At 42.5% G+C, this 16,166-nt stretch overlaps 1 protein-coding gene across 2 annotated transcripts in view; it reads left to right on the top strand.

Moving 5' to 3' along the window:
* Window positions 1-16,166, top strand: part of SUPT3H (SPT3 homolog, SAGA and STAGA complex component) — a gene marked incomplete at its 5' end in the record, with an annotated part of 218,928 nt that overhangs the window by 157,030 nt on the left and 45,732 nt on the right. For both annotated transcript variants that reach the window (XM_081906472.1, XM_081906471.1), the window contains one exon: window positions 1,956-2,092. In XM_081906472.1, coding sequence (XP_081762598.1) covers window positions 1,956-2,092 — 137 coding nt within the window. The remainder of the gene's footprint in view (window positions 1-1,955; window positions 2,093-16,166) is intronic.

Below are 16,166 nucleotides of genomic sequence, written 5' to 3'. Positions count from 1 at the left end.
TGGCAGCTGGTGTCTCCCCCAAAGTGGTGATGCTTGAAGCACAACTCGGCTCTTCACATTTGTCTCACCCCCCTCCACCCCACCCCAATGCCTTTGCCCCCCCCCTTTAACAGGGATGAGAGAAATGACTTGTTTGCGGCTGGGTGACCAGGCCATGGCAGAAAATCTTTAAAGACAGCATGCATGTTACTTATAATTCCCAAGTACAGACTTCGAACTGAGGCTGACAGAAAGAGATTTGACCAAGGCCAGACAATGTCTGTGGTTGTCTGAGGTAAAGCTATAGAGGCTTTCTGTCCCATAAATAGTTGTGTTTTGGCGGAAGCAGCATTACTCATCTTCTTGCTTAAATACTATGTTTTGAAAATGTGAAAATAGCTAAGGTGTTTCTGGGAATGTATGGAATGCACTTCTTTCACCACTAAGTAACCACAATCAGCAACACTTTATCTGAGATTAGAGATGAAATTTCACAAATGTGAATCCCAGCCTGACTGGAACTCAGGAACCTCCTTAAAAATTAAAAAATGGGGGTGTTGGAAGACAGTGCAGATGGAAGGAGACCAGGACTGATGCAGATAAGCATGAGGAAGGACAGCAGCAGAGCGATGATGGTGGAGGAGTAGCGAGATGTGAGAAAAGAGAGCCATGGGAGAGGTTGCTGCTGGAAATGGCAGGCATTCCCTGGAAGCCCATGAACTGTGAGAGGAGCCTCCACTGCGCTAAGGACACTTGGACAAGTTTAATGGAACTTACACACAAAGAACTATGAATGCCTGGACATAATTCCATGTATTGGGTTCCAGCCTAATAATATTAATTTTTGTCAATCAAGTCGTCATACACACTGCCATCCTGTCAGGTGAAAGTGACTTCTACCACACCCATTTCACATTTGAGATCTATATGATTTGTGTGATTGGTTTTACAGTCGTACCTTGGATCCTGAACGCCTTGGTACTCGGATGTTTTGGCTTCCAAACACCACAAACCCAGAAGTGATTGTTCCGGTTTGTGAACATTCTTTTGGAAGCCGAACGTCCAACGCTGCTTCCGCAGCTTCCAATTGAGTGCAGGAGCTTCCTGCAGCCAATCGGAAGCCGCGCCTTGGTTTTCGAACGTTTTGGAAGTCGAACAGACTTCTGGAGTGAATTCAGTTCAACTTCCAAGGTATGTCTGTATTATGTTTCCTGTGTCCTCCTTAAAACTGAGGCTTGTTGGGATATTGTGGTAGATTACGTGAAGGACATACCTCAAAGAGTAAGTTTGACATGGATCTATGCCAGAAAGGGGTGAAGAGACTGTCATGTCATTAGCCATTATGGTATGCCATGTTATGATTTTGAGCATGATATAGTGAACAACATTGCACCAAATTTGAATCGGCCATAAGCAAGATGAGTGATTTCTTTTTCTTTTTTTTAAATATTTTATTAAGGATTTTCTTGTTTTACAGTGTAAGTGTAATGCCTCGTATTTTCCCCCCATGTAACATTTTTACAAATCTGTTTCCTTTGTTGAGGCATTGGGGGAGAAGAAAAAAAAAGAAAAAAAAGAAAGGGGGTGGAGGGACGGGAGATGGATGGGGGTGGGATCGGGTAGCGGTGTTTCTATTATGCTTAATGTATGTAGTTTGGTGTCAGCGTTGCTTGTGTTGTTCACTTGTGTTCCTTTGGTGGTGAGAGAGGTTGGGGTTGGCCTAGGGTGTGATTGTTTGCTTGTGATTGGCTGTGGTGATCTTTGTTTTCGTGTGTGAGTGAGGTGGGTGGGTGTTTTGGATCAGGTTGAGATGAGTGATTTCTGAGAAATTGGAGACCATATTAGAAGCAATGAGTCTTAGACCTTCACATTTCTTCAGTGCCTGGGTGTTATCTTTTCATATATATTATGTATTTCGTCAATGATAACACCAGGATCAAATCAAATTGTTTGTTTCCCCCTTCAATTTCTTTCAGACAGACTCAGTAGCAGCAGCACCAATAAACGTCAGAAAATTGCTCAAGATTTTCTTATCTCTATTGATCAGACTGGAGAGCTGTTGGGCTTGTTGGAAGATGATGATATTGATGATGTAAAACTAGAGAGAATGGAGGTAAATTCTGGACTTTTTTCCTGTACGTGGAAGGTTAAGTTTACATAGCCCAGCTCCTTTGATGTGTAGCAGGATCCTTCACCTACAGCCCCCATTTACACGGCAACTAATGGACTCACATCAGTGTTCAAGAGAATGGGGAGTGCATTCCATTTGGAAGGTGCCTTGGCCAGAAATTAATATTTTAATTAAGCAGATGTTCCTGGCAAGTTGCAGGAAAAGGCAAAATAGCAAACAAACCCAGATTTGTTCCCAATTCAAAAATAGCACTTAACATAACCCTAAAAAGGGTAAATACCATCTAATCAAAGCTTTCTACTAAGATACAATTTTAGTGGGATCCCAATACCAAATGTAACTTTGCAAATAAATAAATACATCTTAAAAGCTTGATATGCATACCACTTGTTTTAGAAGCAGCAGAAATGTTCAAAGTGTTACACTCACCGAGTTTTCACAGTGTTAAATGTAAAATAAATATTAGACATGCAAATGTTGACCACTCTGTATGTTGGCTGTCTGCTTGTTGTGTAAAAAGCAGGGATTTCACCTGTCTTACAATACATGCGTAATTGTCAGAGAATTTGGGAAAGGGCCATCTGTTGTGGATGCTTTAGCTGAGATTCCTGCATTGCAGGGGGTTGGACTAGATGACCCTTGGGGTCCCTTCCAACTCTATAATTCTATGTTTTGTCTTATGTTTGAAAATATATATTTTACATATAATTCATGGTATGGAACCAATTCCTATATTCCAATATATGCTGCTGTATGTGGCATTTTCCTCACTGGATGAAGCTGAATGCTGTAGCTGGGAAATAAAACCATCTAGCAAGCTAGCCATATGTTTCACAAAATGCTATCTGACTTTGTACCGCTTTCCTGGCCCCTAGGCTAATTTGTGCATGTGCCAATCTCTCTCCACTTTGGGAAGTGCTAGTTAAGATCTTCATAGCGTAACGTTTCCTCTCCATTCTTTTCCTACGCAACCTCAAGCGCCACAATGCAGACATCTTGCTTCATTCTTGTTGCCATGGAGGGGCACTTTTGTTCTATTGAACGTTTTCACATTCTGAATATTTTCCTCCTCAAAATATTTTTTTTTTTAAAAGGTTGGTCTTTTACTTAAGCACTTTAGCATAGTACGAAAGGATTAAGATGTTCACTTATATCATTCTAGTCTTCTTCTTCTTGTGCCTCATTAGAGCATTGCTTCCAAGACACCCTATAGTAAGGTTCCAGATTTTTTCCAATGAATCTGGGGACAGATTTTCAACTTCCTACTAAATAGATGGATTTTGTCAGAGGACTGATTTGTCAATCTGCGGACTGGTAACCTTGCCCTAGAGCAGTAGCACTGATCTTGTGATGGCTCTGTATTAACTCCGGAATCAAAGGCAGCCTCTGAAGTCTGGTGTCCTGCTTGAAGGTTACTCATAAGCTCCTACTTGGCCGTTGTGGGAGCAGAAAACTGGACTGCCGGTAGTCTGATCTTCTTCTATTCTTATGTCAACTATAACATTTACTTAATAGGTGCCAGGTGGTTGTTTGGTTGCTCGAGAGCAAACAGGCAAGACTCCAGCCTGTGTTTTCCAGGCTTTATTAAGAGCGGTAGACCTGTAATCTGGGGAACCGGGTTCGCTTTCCCTCTCCTCCACATGCAGCTGCTGGGTGACCTTGGGCCAGTCACACTTCTCTGAAGTCTCTCAGCCCCACTCACCTCACAGGAAGGGAAAGGAGAATGTTAGCCGCTTGGAGACTCCTTCGGGTAGTGATAAAGCAGGATATCAAATCCAAACTCTTCTTCTTCTTCTTCTTCAAAATATTTACAGTGAAGAGCGTTGCAAGTCCGTGTCTAGCTCAGTCGCTAGCAGAATCTGGGAGTGGGCGTTCCTTGTACCTTCCCCAGCAGAACAGTTGTGTGACCCCCATGCTTCTCCTCCCCTCTTCCGCCCAAACCTACTGCACAGAGTGGGCGCTGGCAAAGGGGCACTTGCCTCCCCTCCCCTTTGCTCAGGCTCGGTGTTGAGGCTCTCCCCAGCATTTCCTGGTCCCTGCACCCCCTCCCCACTGGCTTTCCTGCTTGCCAGAGGAGGAACTCCCTGCAACACAACTGCCCTTCCACCTCTCGCCTCTGAGCTGATGGCAGTTCCCTGACAATAGGTTTTTAACTACTTGAGGATAACAACTATGTTTTTCTTTATAGCAACACGCTCCCCTGTCTACATGGCTTCATTGTGGCCCTGACCCTCTAGAAGAATTTCAGGTGTTCCTGATTCTCTGTCAGCAAGAAACTTCTGACATGCTGACATGTAGCATTTCAAGTATAATGTTCTTGTTATTATTTATTATATTTGTATACCACCCTTAGACCAAAGATCACAGGGCAGTTCACAACAAAAAAATACAAAATGAGAACACAAAATACATACCCCCCAAAACAAAATTAAACCAATAGCCCCCCTCCCACAAACACTATTGATTGATTAATCAGCCCTTGCCCTTGCTCCTCCCTTAAGGGGCGACCCCCACTTCGCTGGCCAAAGGTACAAAAACACCGGCTGCCTCAAGAGAAGAAGGAATTCCAGTAGATATGAAGGAGGGCCAGATGATCTGCTCACGTCCTCCACTGATGGACTCTGGCTGCTGCTACCTCCAAGACACCTCCAAGTGTTATGGTACAGACTGCTTCCCATGTACAGTGGTACCTTGGTTCTCAAACTTAATCTGTTCCGGAAGTCTGTTCCGAAACCAAAGCATTCCAAAACCAAGGTGCACTTTCCCATAGAAAGTAATGCAAAATGGATTAATCCGTTTAAGACTTTTAAAAACAACCCCTAAAATAGCAATTTAACATGAATTTTACTATCTAACCAGACCATTTCTAGGTTAGGGTTAATTTTAGGACTGGGTTAGGGTTAGGGTAAGGATTAGAATTAGGGTTAGGGTCAGTGTCAGTGTTGTTTTATGTTTTCTTGTGATTTTGATTCATTTGCGGTTGGTTTGCTTTTTTCAATTTGTTGTGTTGCTGCTTTTTCACGAGTTGCAAGTTTGTTGGTTTTGTGGTTTTCTGGAAAGTTTCAGTTTTAATTTTGAATGCAGCCCTGTGGCCCTGGTGCTAAGTGAGGGAAGGCTGGGCCGGGGCTGCAAGTGAGCAGGCAAGGGATGGCCCCACCCAGTGGCGTAGCCCGGCCGCACCATCTGGGGGTTAGGGGGTGCAAATCCACAGTTTAGGGGGCGCAAATCCACGGGTTAGGGGGTGCAAATTACATGCCTTGCCCCGGGTGCTGACAACCCACGCTACGCCACTGACCCCACCCCCAGCCTGCTCCTGCTTGCAGGCAAGTAGCAGTGGGATTGGGCTGCTCCGCTAGGCAGCACAAAGCTCCCACTTTCCAGTTTAGAGAGCCTCAACCTGTTGCTGCTTGCACAGGAATAGGAGCTGGATCGGGGCTGCTCAGCTGGGGAGGTGCAGGCTCCATCACACTTTCTGTTGAGGGGTTCGCGGCTGCACTTCCCTCAAGGGAGAAGCTTAAAGGAGCCCCCACCTTGCCATCAGAGCCCCTGCACCACCTGAAGGCAGCCAGGCTGAGTGAGAAAAGGCTGGGCTGGGGTGGGCAGGCAAAGGATGTTGCTGCCACCCCGGCCCAGCCTTTCCTCACACAGTGCCGGGGCCTCCAGAGATGAAGGAGGGGATGGTTGCTGTTGTGGCAGCGATGGCGGGGGGACCCAGCACTGGAGGGTGGCAGGTGCCTGCTCGCTTGCCACCTGGGCTGCCTTCCCTCACTTGAAAAACGGAAGTCATACTCAGAGCATGTTCGGCTTCCAGAAAAAATTCAGAAACTTTGGGTTTTGGTTCCAAGTAGTTTGAGAACTAAGCTGTTCAAAAACCGAGGTACCACTGTACTTCCCATGGGGGCCTTTCAACACCAACAGTTTATTAACCAGAGTTGCAAAATCAGGAACATCTGTGGACTTGCCCATTCTCTCTTTCCACTCTCTAATGTGAATTCCCAACTCCCCTTCCTTGTTTGCTATAACCATAGTGTGACCAGCCATGGTGGCTGTGTTCTAGGCAGTGAGCTTCTGAATACAGTTGACAAGTATGACAAGCAATTGTTGAGTCACATAAAAGTTGTTGATCTATCCTGGCAGAGGAACAGCATGGACTTCAGGGAACATGGCTCTAACTGGAGCCTGGAAACCAGATAATTCCTTAAGTGAAAGACTAGCAAACATGTAAAACAGATTGCAGGGCCACCTCTGTCTCTGTCCGGAATGCCGCATCCTTCCTAATCGCAGCCCCCAGTGCTGGACCTCTGCAAGGGAAAGCCTCGCATATGGTCTTTCCCCATGGCGAACACCACACCTGTAGACTTCATCTAACTCATGGATTTGGGAGCAGGGGTGGGAGGCCCAGCAATGTTTCCTTTCTACATGTTATGTTTATTCATGGGTGAAGGGAGTTACTCCCTGCTTCTAAGAACTTAACTGTGAAATCAGCACAGTGGCATGGTTATTAGGCAGGGTAAAACAAAGATCTACCTCAATTTCCACATGTCTCCCAAAGAAAGACGATTTGGCACTGGGCCAAATGTAACAAAAGATCAACCTTACACAATTTCTACAATTTTGCCCCTAACTTCTCAACATATCACACATGGTTTAACATTACATCTGAAAATATCTATTTTATTTGAAAGTATTTATACACTGCTTTGTATTTCAAAAATCTCTAAGCAGTGACAAAGTTCTTATTAATTTGGGTGTGCAAATACATTTTAACCACATATCTGCATTGGTTAAACCAAGAAGGAAGAGGAGAAGTGAGAGAGAGAGAGAGAGAGAGAGAGAGAGAGAGAGAGAGAGAGAGAGAGAGAGAGAGAGAGAGTTGGCATGCACAGTTTTGAAGGAAAGATTCAGGAGAAAGATCCTGCTTTGTTGTATCTGGAAACCTAAAATCAACTAGGAAACTGCATTCTGCTTTCTCAAATGTTAGTTGGTCAATAAGAGTTTTTATTATTGTGGACGCTTTTCTAAAACAAGAACTTGGTCTGGGTCTCTTTAAAAAATACTGCAGGCTTTAAAAATGCAGGAAACATGTTTTGTTCCTGAAAAGAAGATGATAGTTAGCATATAAAGTAGTATAGAATATCTTATTTGCCATGTTTAGTAGACTATGGTTTCTGCAAGCTACGTTTTGGAGGAAGTCCAGTGCGCTCTTTAAAATCTTTACAACCTCCTTTAAAGAATTAGTGTACTTAAATCATGAGCTGTGATCTAAAGGCTATGTTCCTTTTAGGTATCAATTACTTCAGAAATGTGTGGTTATCTTGGTTTGGCCAACTGCAAATGGTTTCGGTTCCACTTTGCCCTGGGCCAAAAACATGCTAAGTTGTCCAAAGCAGATGATAAACATGTATTTCTGATGTCATTACGGCACAAACAGGATATGATTGTTCAGTGGTATGGTTTCACTTATGATGAATTATACAGAAAGCAAATATTGTTTATGTTGTATTTCTTAAAAACTGTATTTTTGAAATAATTACGTGTGTGTGTGTATTCTGTGTGTACAGAATGGTGTGTATTTGTTTCCAGGGTGCATATCATATAGTTGCATAACTGATATAAAGAAAAACACTGGTGATTTAAAAATTATTAACAGAATGTAATCATTTTTTACTGAAAAATATCAGCTTAACCCTTTGACTATCACAAGGAGAGTATCTTTCTGTTAGCTTTCATCTTAAGATTAAGGAGATTTGCCGACACAGGGATGACAATCACTATGGGAATAAACAAAAGTCAGATAATGAGCTGTTAACGCAACAAAAAACAAAAGCCTCTTTGTTGATTTGAAACATAGTGTTTTACTTGATGTTAAATCCCACTGATTTTAAATACTAACATTCAGTGGTATTGAGGAGAGATGTATAGCAACGAAAGCTGGCTTAGCTCCTTCAGAAACTTTGTATTGTCCCAAACCTAAGATATCAAATCTCTATAATATGGCTCTCAGCTACTAACCAAAATATATTAGCAATATCATATTCCAGATACCTCTTGATTGTGGGCAAAAGACAGTACAGTTCTGACGTAACATGCTTCTGTTTAACCTTTGTAGACAGAACCTAAGAAACTGACATAAGCAATTTCATGAGTTATTTTGCTACTCCAAGCTGAATCCTAGTATTGTAGAACATCCCAAACAAAGCCACATTTCTTGTATCAGAAGAGCACTTTATTCTGCTTCCGTCAATCAGTTATTGCTTGAAAATAACTCTTGGGATTTTTTTTTACCCCAATATGCTAATTCTTAAAACAGAAACTAAGAAACTGATGTAGGCAATTTTATGGTGCATTGTGTTACCCCAAGCCAAATTCCAACATGTCTTGTCAGATGTCCCAAAGCAAGGCCATGTGTGTCATGTCAGAATAATGGAGGCTGGGGCATTGTTTGGGGGTGTTGTCCTTCTTTTACATTTCGTTGTGATTTATATGAAAATTGTTCAGTTGGGCTTTGTATTTTTTCATGTTTAATGGCACCCAGACTTTTAGGTGTTTGCAAATGGAGAATCTTTAGGTGCAAAATGCGTCTGGCGCCAGCTAATTTCGAACCCAGGAAAAGAGGACCTTTTTCTGCCTCCCACTTCTAGCCACTCTCTGAAGATTGGAAAAGGGACCCTCATAAGAATATTGGGGGGGGGGCAGGGGGACTATGGCTTTGTTTTTTGCACTCTTCAGATGAGGACTAGACCATGTGAAAAATGAACATAAGATTTTAGCTGCAGTTCATTCATTTTCAGCTTTGTATTCTTGTTATAAAAAAGCACGCCTAGACACTCCTTTGTGTTACGCATAACCTCGGTTTAAGGTGCCATTTAGCTCCTAGCTTTCATATCTCAGTTTCTAACACTGCCTGTAATCTCACTTCTCACTCTGAGGGAACCACCAGAAGGCCCTCAAAGCTGGACCTCAGTGTCTGGGATGAGCAATGGGGATGGAGACACTCCTTCAGATATACTGGGCCTTGGAAAGTACGTACATAGAGCTGACAAAGAAAGATGGAAGAGCGACTCATTTTGCACTTTCTCTTTAAGCTGTATGTGCTTTCCAAGATTTATATGAACAGAAAGCAGAGCAAGAGAGAAGGTAGGAATGCAAAGGACCTAGCTGAGATGCTGGTGGGGAGAGAAAGTGGGGTGCCACAGAATTAGACAGGATTAGACAGATTCGTGGAGGAAAAGGCTATCTACCTCCACAGTTGGGGGCGCCACTTGCTGTTTGCTGCCTGGGTAGCAGCCACAACTGGAGGAGGCAGCCCAGGAGCAGCGACCTCATTCCCAGCCTCAGCCATGGTTTGGAGGATCAGGAACATGACCCCTGAATGCAGCCCAAATCCAACTGAAAGTCAGTGTAATTTGTGTTCTCGTTATATGCCCTCTTGAGAGCTTCCAGTAAACAGTTCTAAGACAGCATTTCCTAGCTTTTCCATATAAAAGATTCTTTGTCTAATATGTGCTTCACATGTCGTGACAACATAGAGAAAAAAGATCTTGAAATCTGTATTCCTTTTCAGTTGAAGTATTTTAAATATTTTAAACACATTATTCACAAAGTAAAGTCTTTTTTTGTTTTAAATAAAATCAATTGCCATTATTTGTTTTATAATGGGAATCTCTCTTCCTCTCTCTCTCTCTCTCTCTCTCTCTCTCTCTCTCTCTAACACACACAGAGAGAGGGAGAGGGAGAGAGAGAGAGGGAGAGAGAGAGGGAGAGAGAGAGAGAGAGAGAGAGAGACCCCTTACCATCAGAAATCTGAACTGGAATGCAAACAATATTGCACTCTGAATGCTGCGTTTCAGTTGTTATTCCCAGAGGATTAAAAGGAACACTATCCATCTGTCACTCTGCCTTCTAGTTTAGGGATATATTTCCAACTCTTGGGTGTTACATAGCAATAATTCAGCAGCAGAGGCACCATGCTGCTTTCATAGTACATTTCATGTTTGAATAAACAGTGGAAAGCCAATAACATGAATAGAAGAAAATAGTGCCTCAAAAATAGGCTTCTTGCCAACCAAGATTGATGCTAGATTCCTTTTGGAGTCAGCTAGATGAGGAAGTGTGTGAATTTTTAAAAGATACTGCAAAATTCACAAATAAGATAACTAAAAAATGCATTTTGATCACCACCTTTCCTAAAATACAGTCTTCCAGTGAAAACAAACAACTTTCATTAATGTGTCACTTGCCTGTTAGTTAGACAAGGAAGCTATTGATACTAACAGAAGGATTACTATGTCTACTTTGATGGTTGTGTGGTAGCTAGACTTCTAAATATGTTGATCTAACAATAGTAACCATTGCTCCTGAGATCTTGTGCTAGACTGTTTTCTCTCTGGTTCTGCTCATTAAACGTTTGCAGAATCTGGGAGCATGTAGATTGCATCCAATGCATGTCCTTTTAACAAGCAAAATCTAGACTCCCTTTGTTTTAAAAGCATGCTTTTTGACCTCATGGTTTTGCAAATATGATTGAAAAGGCGCAGGTGGTGTCCAAAGGTTTCACTGTTCAGAGGTGGGACTTCATGGCTGTTTGACTTTCTTTGTGTATTTTTGTTGCACACCCACACATGACTACAACTAGTTCTTTATAGGGTCTTTGAAGGCTCATAAATGCGTTCTGCACCTGCTCTAAGGAAGAACATTTCGAACTTCCTAGAACTAAAACCCACAAGGGTATGAAAGAAGATATTTATTGATATTTTCTATTGACCTCCCCTCAGGGTACCTTCCAACTCTACAATTCTGATACTACAGTCATATCTCCGCTTACGTATCCCTCTGATTACGTAAACTTTGGGATACGTGAGTGGCAAACCCGGAAGTATATTTCCGGGTTTTTGCCACGCGCGCATGTGCAGAAGCGGTCTCTCCAGTTGCGAAAACCTCGGGATCCGGCCGGATCTCCGGAACAGATCCCATCCACAACCAGAGGTACCGCTATATAGAGAAGGTGAGGCACATCTGAACAATGGCAGGCAGCTGCAAATTGATACCACTGGGAAATTGTTATTGCATAAAATAATTTTGCAAACACGGGGGAGCAGGGAGGAGAAGGGTCAGAATGAAAAGCTGCTGACCTCAACCAAGACATGAGAGTGGGAAATTTCGCTCTTTGCCAATGGATCAATAGGATCTGTTTCAAGGAGAAAATTAAAGGTGTGTGTGTGTGTGTGTGTGTGTGTGTGTGTTTGTGTGTGTGTGTGTGTGCCCTGTGGTCCTTAGATGAAGGACGGTATAGAAATTTAAATCATCGTCATTGTCAATCAATGATTAAATTAAAAAACGCTGCCTATAATGGTCCTATTGGATTCAGGGGGTTATAAGAAGCTGGAGTCTGGTATTATGTGGTATTTCTTCTTCCCTTCTCCAGAGGAGACATTCACATAGGAGTGCACAGGCATCGAGGCATAGACCTGCCCATATAAGGGTATGTCAAAATATAGTAGTTAGTTGATGTTCGTTGCTAGTGTAGTCTTTATGGGTAGAAGTGTAGCCCTTGAAATCTATTCTTGTCTAGTGCAATCCTATATATATCCTATTAAAATGCTGAACAAGGTGCGGTAGCGAAGAAAATGTAAAATGCAAGATTTTATAAATGTTGAACATTCAGAAACACTCGGCTCCTAAGCATGCTCCTAAGCAAGGGCCATTTTTCACATTGCCAGAGAGATCTGTGTTGTGCCAGTGTGGCCTCCCCAAGCAGAACCCCCTGTATTCACTCACGTATGTGCATTTCCTTAATGAGATTTTTAGCTTCCTCTCATATTCTGGTTTTAGTGTAACCACTACTATAATGTGTGAAAGAACCCCCAATGGATTGAGATGTTCTTCCAACAAAAAAGGATTTTGAATTACATTTATAAAAGGAAAGACAATGTATCCTAAGTAGTATTTAAATGCTGGCAAAATCTTTTCCTGTGAATTGTAATTAAAAATAGGGTTTTGGTCTGATCAAAGGAAAGAAGGATGAGTCTTCTTTTCTCCCAGTGGCCTGGATTTTATTTCCTAACGCTAACAACCATTTCCAAGGCTTTGCAAGGCTCTCCCCCTCACCCGCCATCATTGTCAGATGGCATTATTTAAAGTCTGTTCATCCACTTGTGTGGGATTCATATGCTATAATATACAGCACCGATGACAAGAGGGCTGTTATACTGGGGGTGTTATTCAAAGCGCTGCTGATTGTCACAGGCTGCAGACATCTGTAGGAAAAGCATTGTGCTACTCACAGCATCTGGCGATGGAAATCCTTATGAAAACCAAATCAAACAATTTCTTTGGAAGAAGGATGCACACATTACATCCGCTTTGAAATAATTAAAAATATATATGCCAGCCATGTCAGTTTGTATCAGATGCTAATGATATATTATATTATAATGCTGTCTTCAGATTGACTGTAGTTAGACAGATTTCCGGATGTTTTAATCCCTCAAAATTAAAGGGCCAGTCACTAGCAATGGAACATTGTCACAGTCTGCATCCCACAGCTGGTGGATTTAGCTCCTTGAAAGTTGGAACGGTCAAGGTAAATAAGATACGTTTCTTGGTAAAATACAGGTGGGTGGACAGGGGAGTTGGCATCAGGAGTCAGCTCCGTTGGACACCTGTTGAAGGGCACAGCTCAGAGCTGCCTGCTCCTTGTGGCTGCACTGGGCAGCAGGGAGAGTGCCAGCTTCAGATGTGTTGGGATGAGGGCTTGTAGGCCAGACCCACATCACTGTCTTAGAGCAGCCTTTCTCAACCATGGGTCCCTAGAGGTTGCTGGACTGCAACTCCCTTCCCTCCTAGCTAGTGGGGCCATTGGTCAGGGATGATGGGAGCTGACAGCTGGGTTCAGTTATATAAAGGTTGATATAATTGCCCAGAGGGAGAAGGCAAAACAACTGGAGTTGCTGCTGCCCTTCTTGCTCTCATCACTATTTTTGTGCCCGATAAGACAAGTGAGGAGGCAGCGACATCAAGGAGCAGGAGGAACAATAGTAGGGCCAGGGGGCTAGGAGGGTTGGCAGTGGACTCGCTGCTGGTATATGGGCCTCGGCAGTTGCCTAGAGTGGTGCTGAGCCCTGATGCCAGCGCTGGTCATGAGGGAGATGTGGAATTACTCAGGAAGGACTCATATTGAAGGCATCTTGCCCAAGGATTCCAAAAGCCTGAAATGAGGGGCAGCAGCTACACAAAGTACTTTATGTTGTGTTTGAGAGGGACCAAAGGTGGGGTTTTTTTGGTTAGTCAGTTCATTGGCTGTCTGGGCAAATGGAGAGATGGCACAACAGGGATAACCTTTAGAATGATGATGGAGGAAAACTCACAAAGAATCCTCTTGAAGGATGACTAGAACCCCATTTAGAACTTATTCGGCGGTGGTGCCAAAGAAATCTTACATTCCTGCCATCCATCACTACCTTTGCACAGGGTGGAGCTGTTCCAGATTAGGAGAAGCCTTTTTTGCATCGTGGCTCTCAAGAGAAGTTTCCCACTGTGATTGGTTTGCAAGACAAGTTGCAGATAAACTCAGCTGTATCTATTTCTGAACCTGACGCTGCATTGATTACAGAATCTGTGGGTATACCCTTTGCAAGAACTTGACCTTTTGTGGATATTCTAAGGCTGTGCAGCCTGAGGATGTAAAGGGAATCCTTAAAGATCTTCTAATCTTCTACCTGGCTGATTAAAACAGCTGGCCTGACCTGACCTTTTGAATGGAAGAGGCAATAATTCCTCGTTGAGTGCACAATGCACTGACAATTGCTGTCCTCATTATAAAAAGTGATATGGATGAGTAGCGGTGGGGAGTGAGATTAAAAGTTGCCATTGCTGGGAATATTCTGGAAGATTCTGCACTGAGATGATTTTACCTTTTGAAAGCGGATGGGATCTCACCTAAATGTATGGCTTCTATGGAGTGTTCTTCATAGAATCTTTAAAACATCTTGTCAAAAATGTATATTTTAATGTGTTGTTTTAAAATAGTATATTACTTAAGCAAATATTTAAATATTAAATTAGGTTTTCTGTAAGCTTGATGTGAATATAATTCTGCCTGCCTGCCAAGTATGTCAAAACCCCAAGCCTACTTTCGTTTGCCAGGGTAAATGTTTATTTTGTTTTCCCACATAATGTGCTCTTTAAAGTGTCACCAACATACCAAATCTGATTGCTTTTTAATAGAGACATGGTGGGGGTTTTTTGCTTTCATTAGGAAACAGGATAAATTATCAGTAAAGCTCATGCTAATGAATCGACGTTTGCATGCCTTTTTTTGCCTTCCAACCCCTTTGGAATCACCCCTGCATCCCAGAAAAAAACATTAATCAGAACAATTGCATTTGTTATGCCAGTGCTGGAATATTAGTTTCTCATATATTTGGAACATTATCAAACAATGGATTTAGCATGTGGGCCATTCAAACTTTTGCTTACCATTTCAGTCTTTCAGATTCAGATTCATAACTTCTCTGTGCATGGTAGGTAATTTCAAAGTTGTTACTTGAGAATGGGGTGGGATAATTATGAACACAGTAGGATGAAAACAGCTTTATAGCTTTCTCCTTGATTTTGGCTTTGCATGGCTTTGCTTTTTGGTGGGTTTTACTTTGCATAAAGGCAAAGGAGCCCTCACAGTTAAGTCCAGTCGCAAATGACTCTGGGGTTGCAGCACTCATCTTGCTTTATGGGCTGAGGGAGCCGGCGTTTGTCCACAGACAGCTTCCGGGTCATGTGGCCAGCATGACTATGCCACATCTGGCAAACCAGAGCAGCACACGGAAACGCCGTTTACCTTCCTGCCGGAGTGGTACCTATTTATCTACTTGCACTTTGACGTGCTTTTGAACTGCTAGGTTGGCAGGAGCAGGGACCGAACAATGGGAGCTCACCCCGTCGCAAGGATTTGAACCGCCGACCTTCTGATCTTTTGCATACCAGGTTGTAATAAGCCATAACAATTAGTGCTCTCCAACCTCACCTTCCCTAACTTGAATGAGATTATTATATATTCTGTGATGTGAATTGGGCTAGTTTTACCTAAACACTTAAACACTTTGGAAAATGTTTTCTGTAAAGTTAATATTTAGAACTTTCAGTGAAACTCAGCTTGAACAAAATTTGTTGGTTTGAAATTATATTGATGAAGCAAAAACCACAATAATATTAGGTTGATCCTAATATTTAATCAGACATTAGAATAGGAATGTAGCAGCTTCCACCATCTCCTTCACTAGCCAGCCTTAATCTCTGCTATTCTAGGTGGGAGGTAGGATCCAAAATTGTTATTTCTGTCCAAACAGGAGAAACCACATCCCTGGTCCTCTTGTAATGAATAGAGAGATTAAATTGAGCAGACCAGATTGGAAGCAGCTTTTGCTATTGACAATATTAATGCTAAGATGTTGCTCTCAAACATTTCCAACTTACCCCCAAGTCCATTTGAATTCACTCTGTCTTTACAGTAATCCCTTCCACATATGTGTGTGCAAAAATTCTCAAGTGCTTACTATCCGAATGTTGGAAAGAGAAATAGAACAGGGCATCTCCAACTGTTTTCTAAAACCACATGTAGGGAACTTCCTTCTTCCCAAATAAGGTCTGCAAATATTTTTAAAAGAAGTAGAGAATTGCTCCGGGCTTTAGGGGTGGTGGTAGTATTGTATCAGGAATTGGAGTGGGAAATCCTCCGAATGGAAAGCTCTTTTTTCCCCAGCCGTCCTTCAGATGATATGGCAGAGTTAGTTTTACCAGGTGCGCCAGTGTTATGCTGGTGTTTTCAAGAGCAAATATGAAAATTGCAGGTGAACACAAACATTTGTAAAAGCTTGCATGTGCATGTCTGGCAGCACTGAGTAAGCCAGGGTGTAAACTGGTGTTTAATGATGAGAGTATGCTTGCTAACCGCCTAACGGCATAATCATTTCTGTTCTATGAAAAGTGAGGAAATTATTTGTGGGAAATTGTTCTAAAGAAGAACAAATCCACATCAGGTGGGGTGAGTCATCTCTCTCTA

Source organism: Podarcis melisellensis (assembly GCF_964234715.1).
Source record: "Podarcis melisellensis genome assembly, chromosome: 3".
Lineage (NCBI taxonomy): Eukaryota > Metazoa > Chordata > Lepidosauria > Squamata > Lacertidae > Podarcis > Podarcis melisellensis.
The sequence above is the reverse complement of the archived record's forward strand: the minus strand, read 5'-3'. Positions and strand labels throughout refer to the sequence as shown.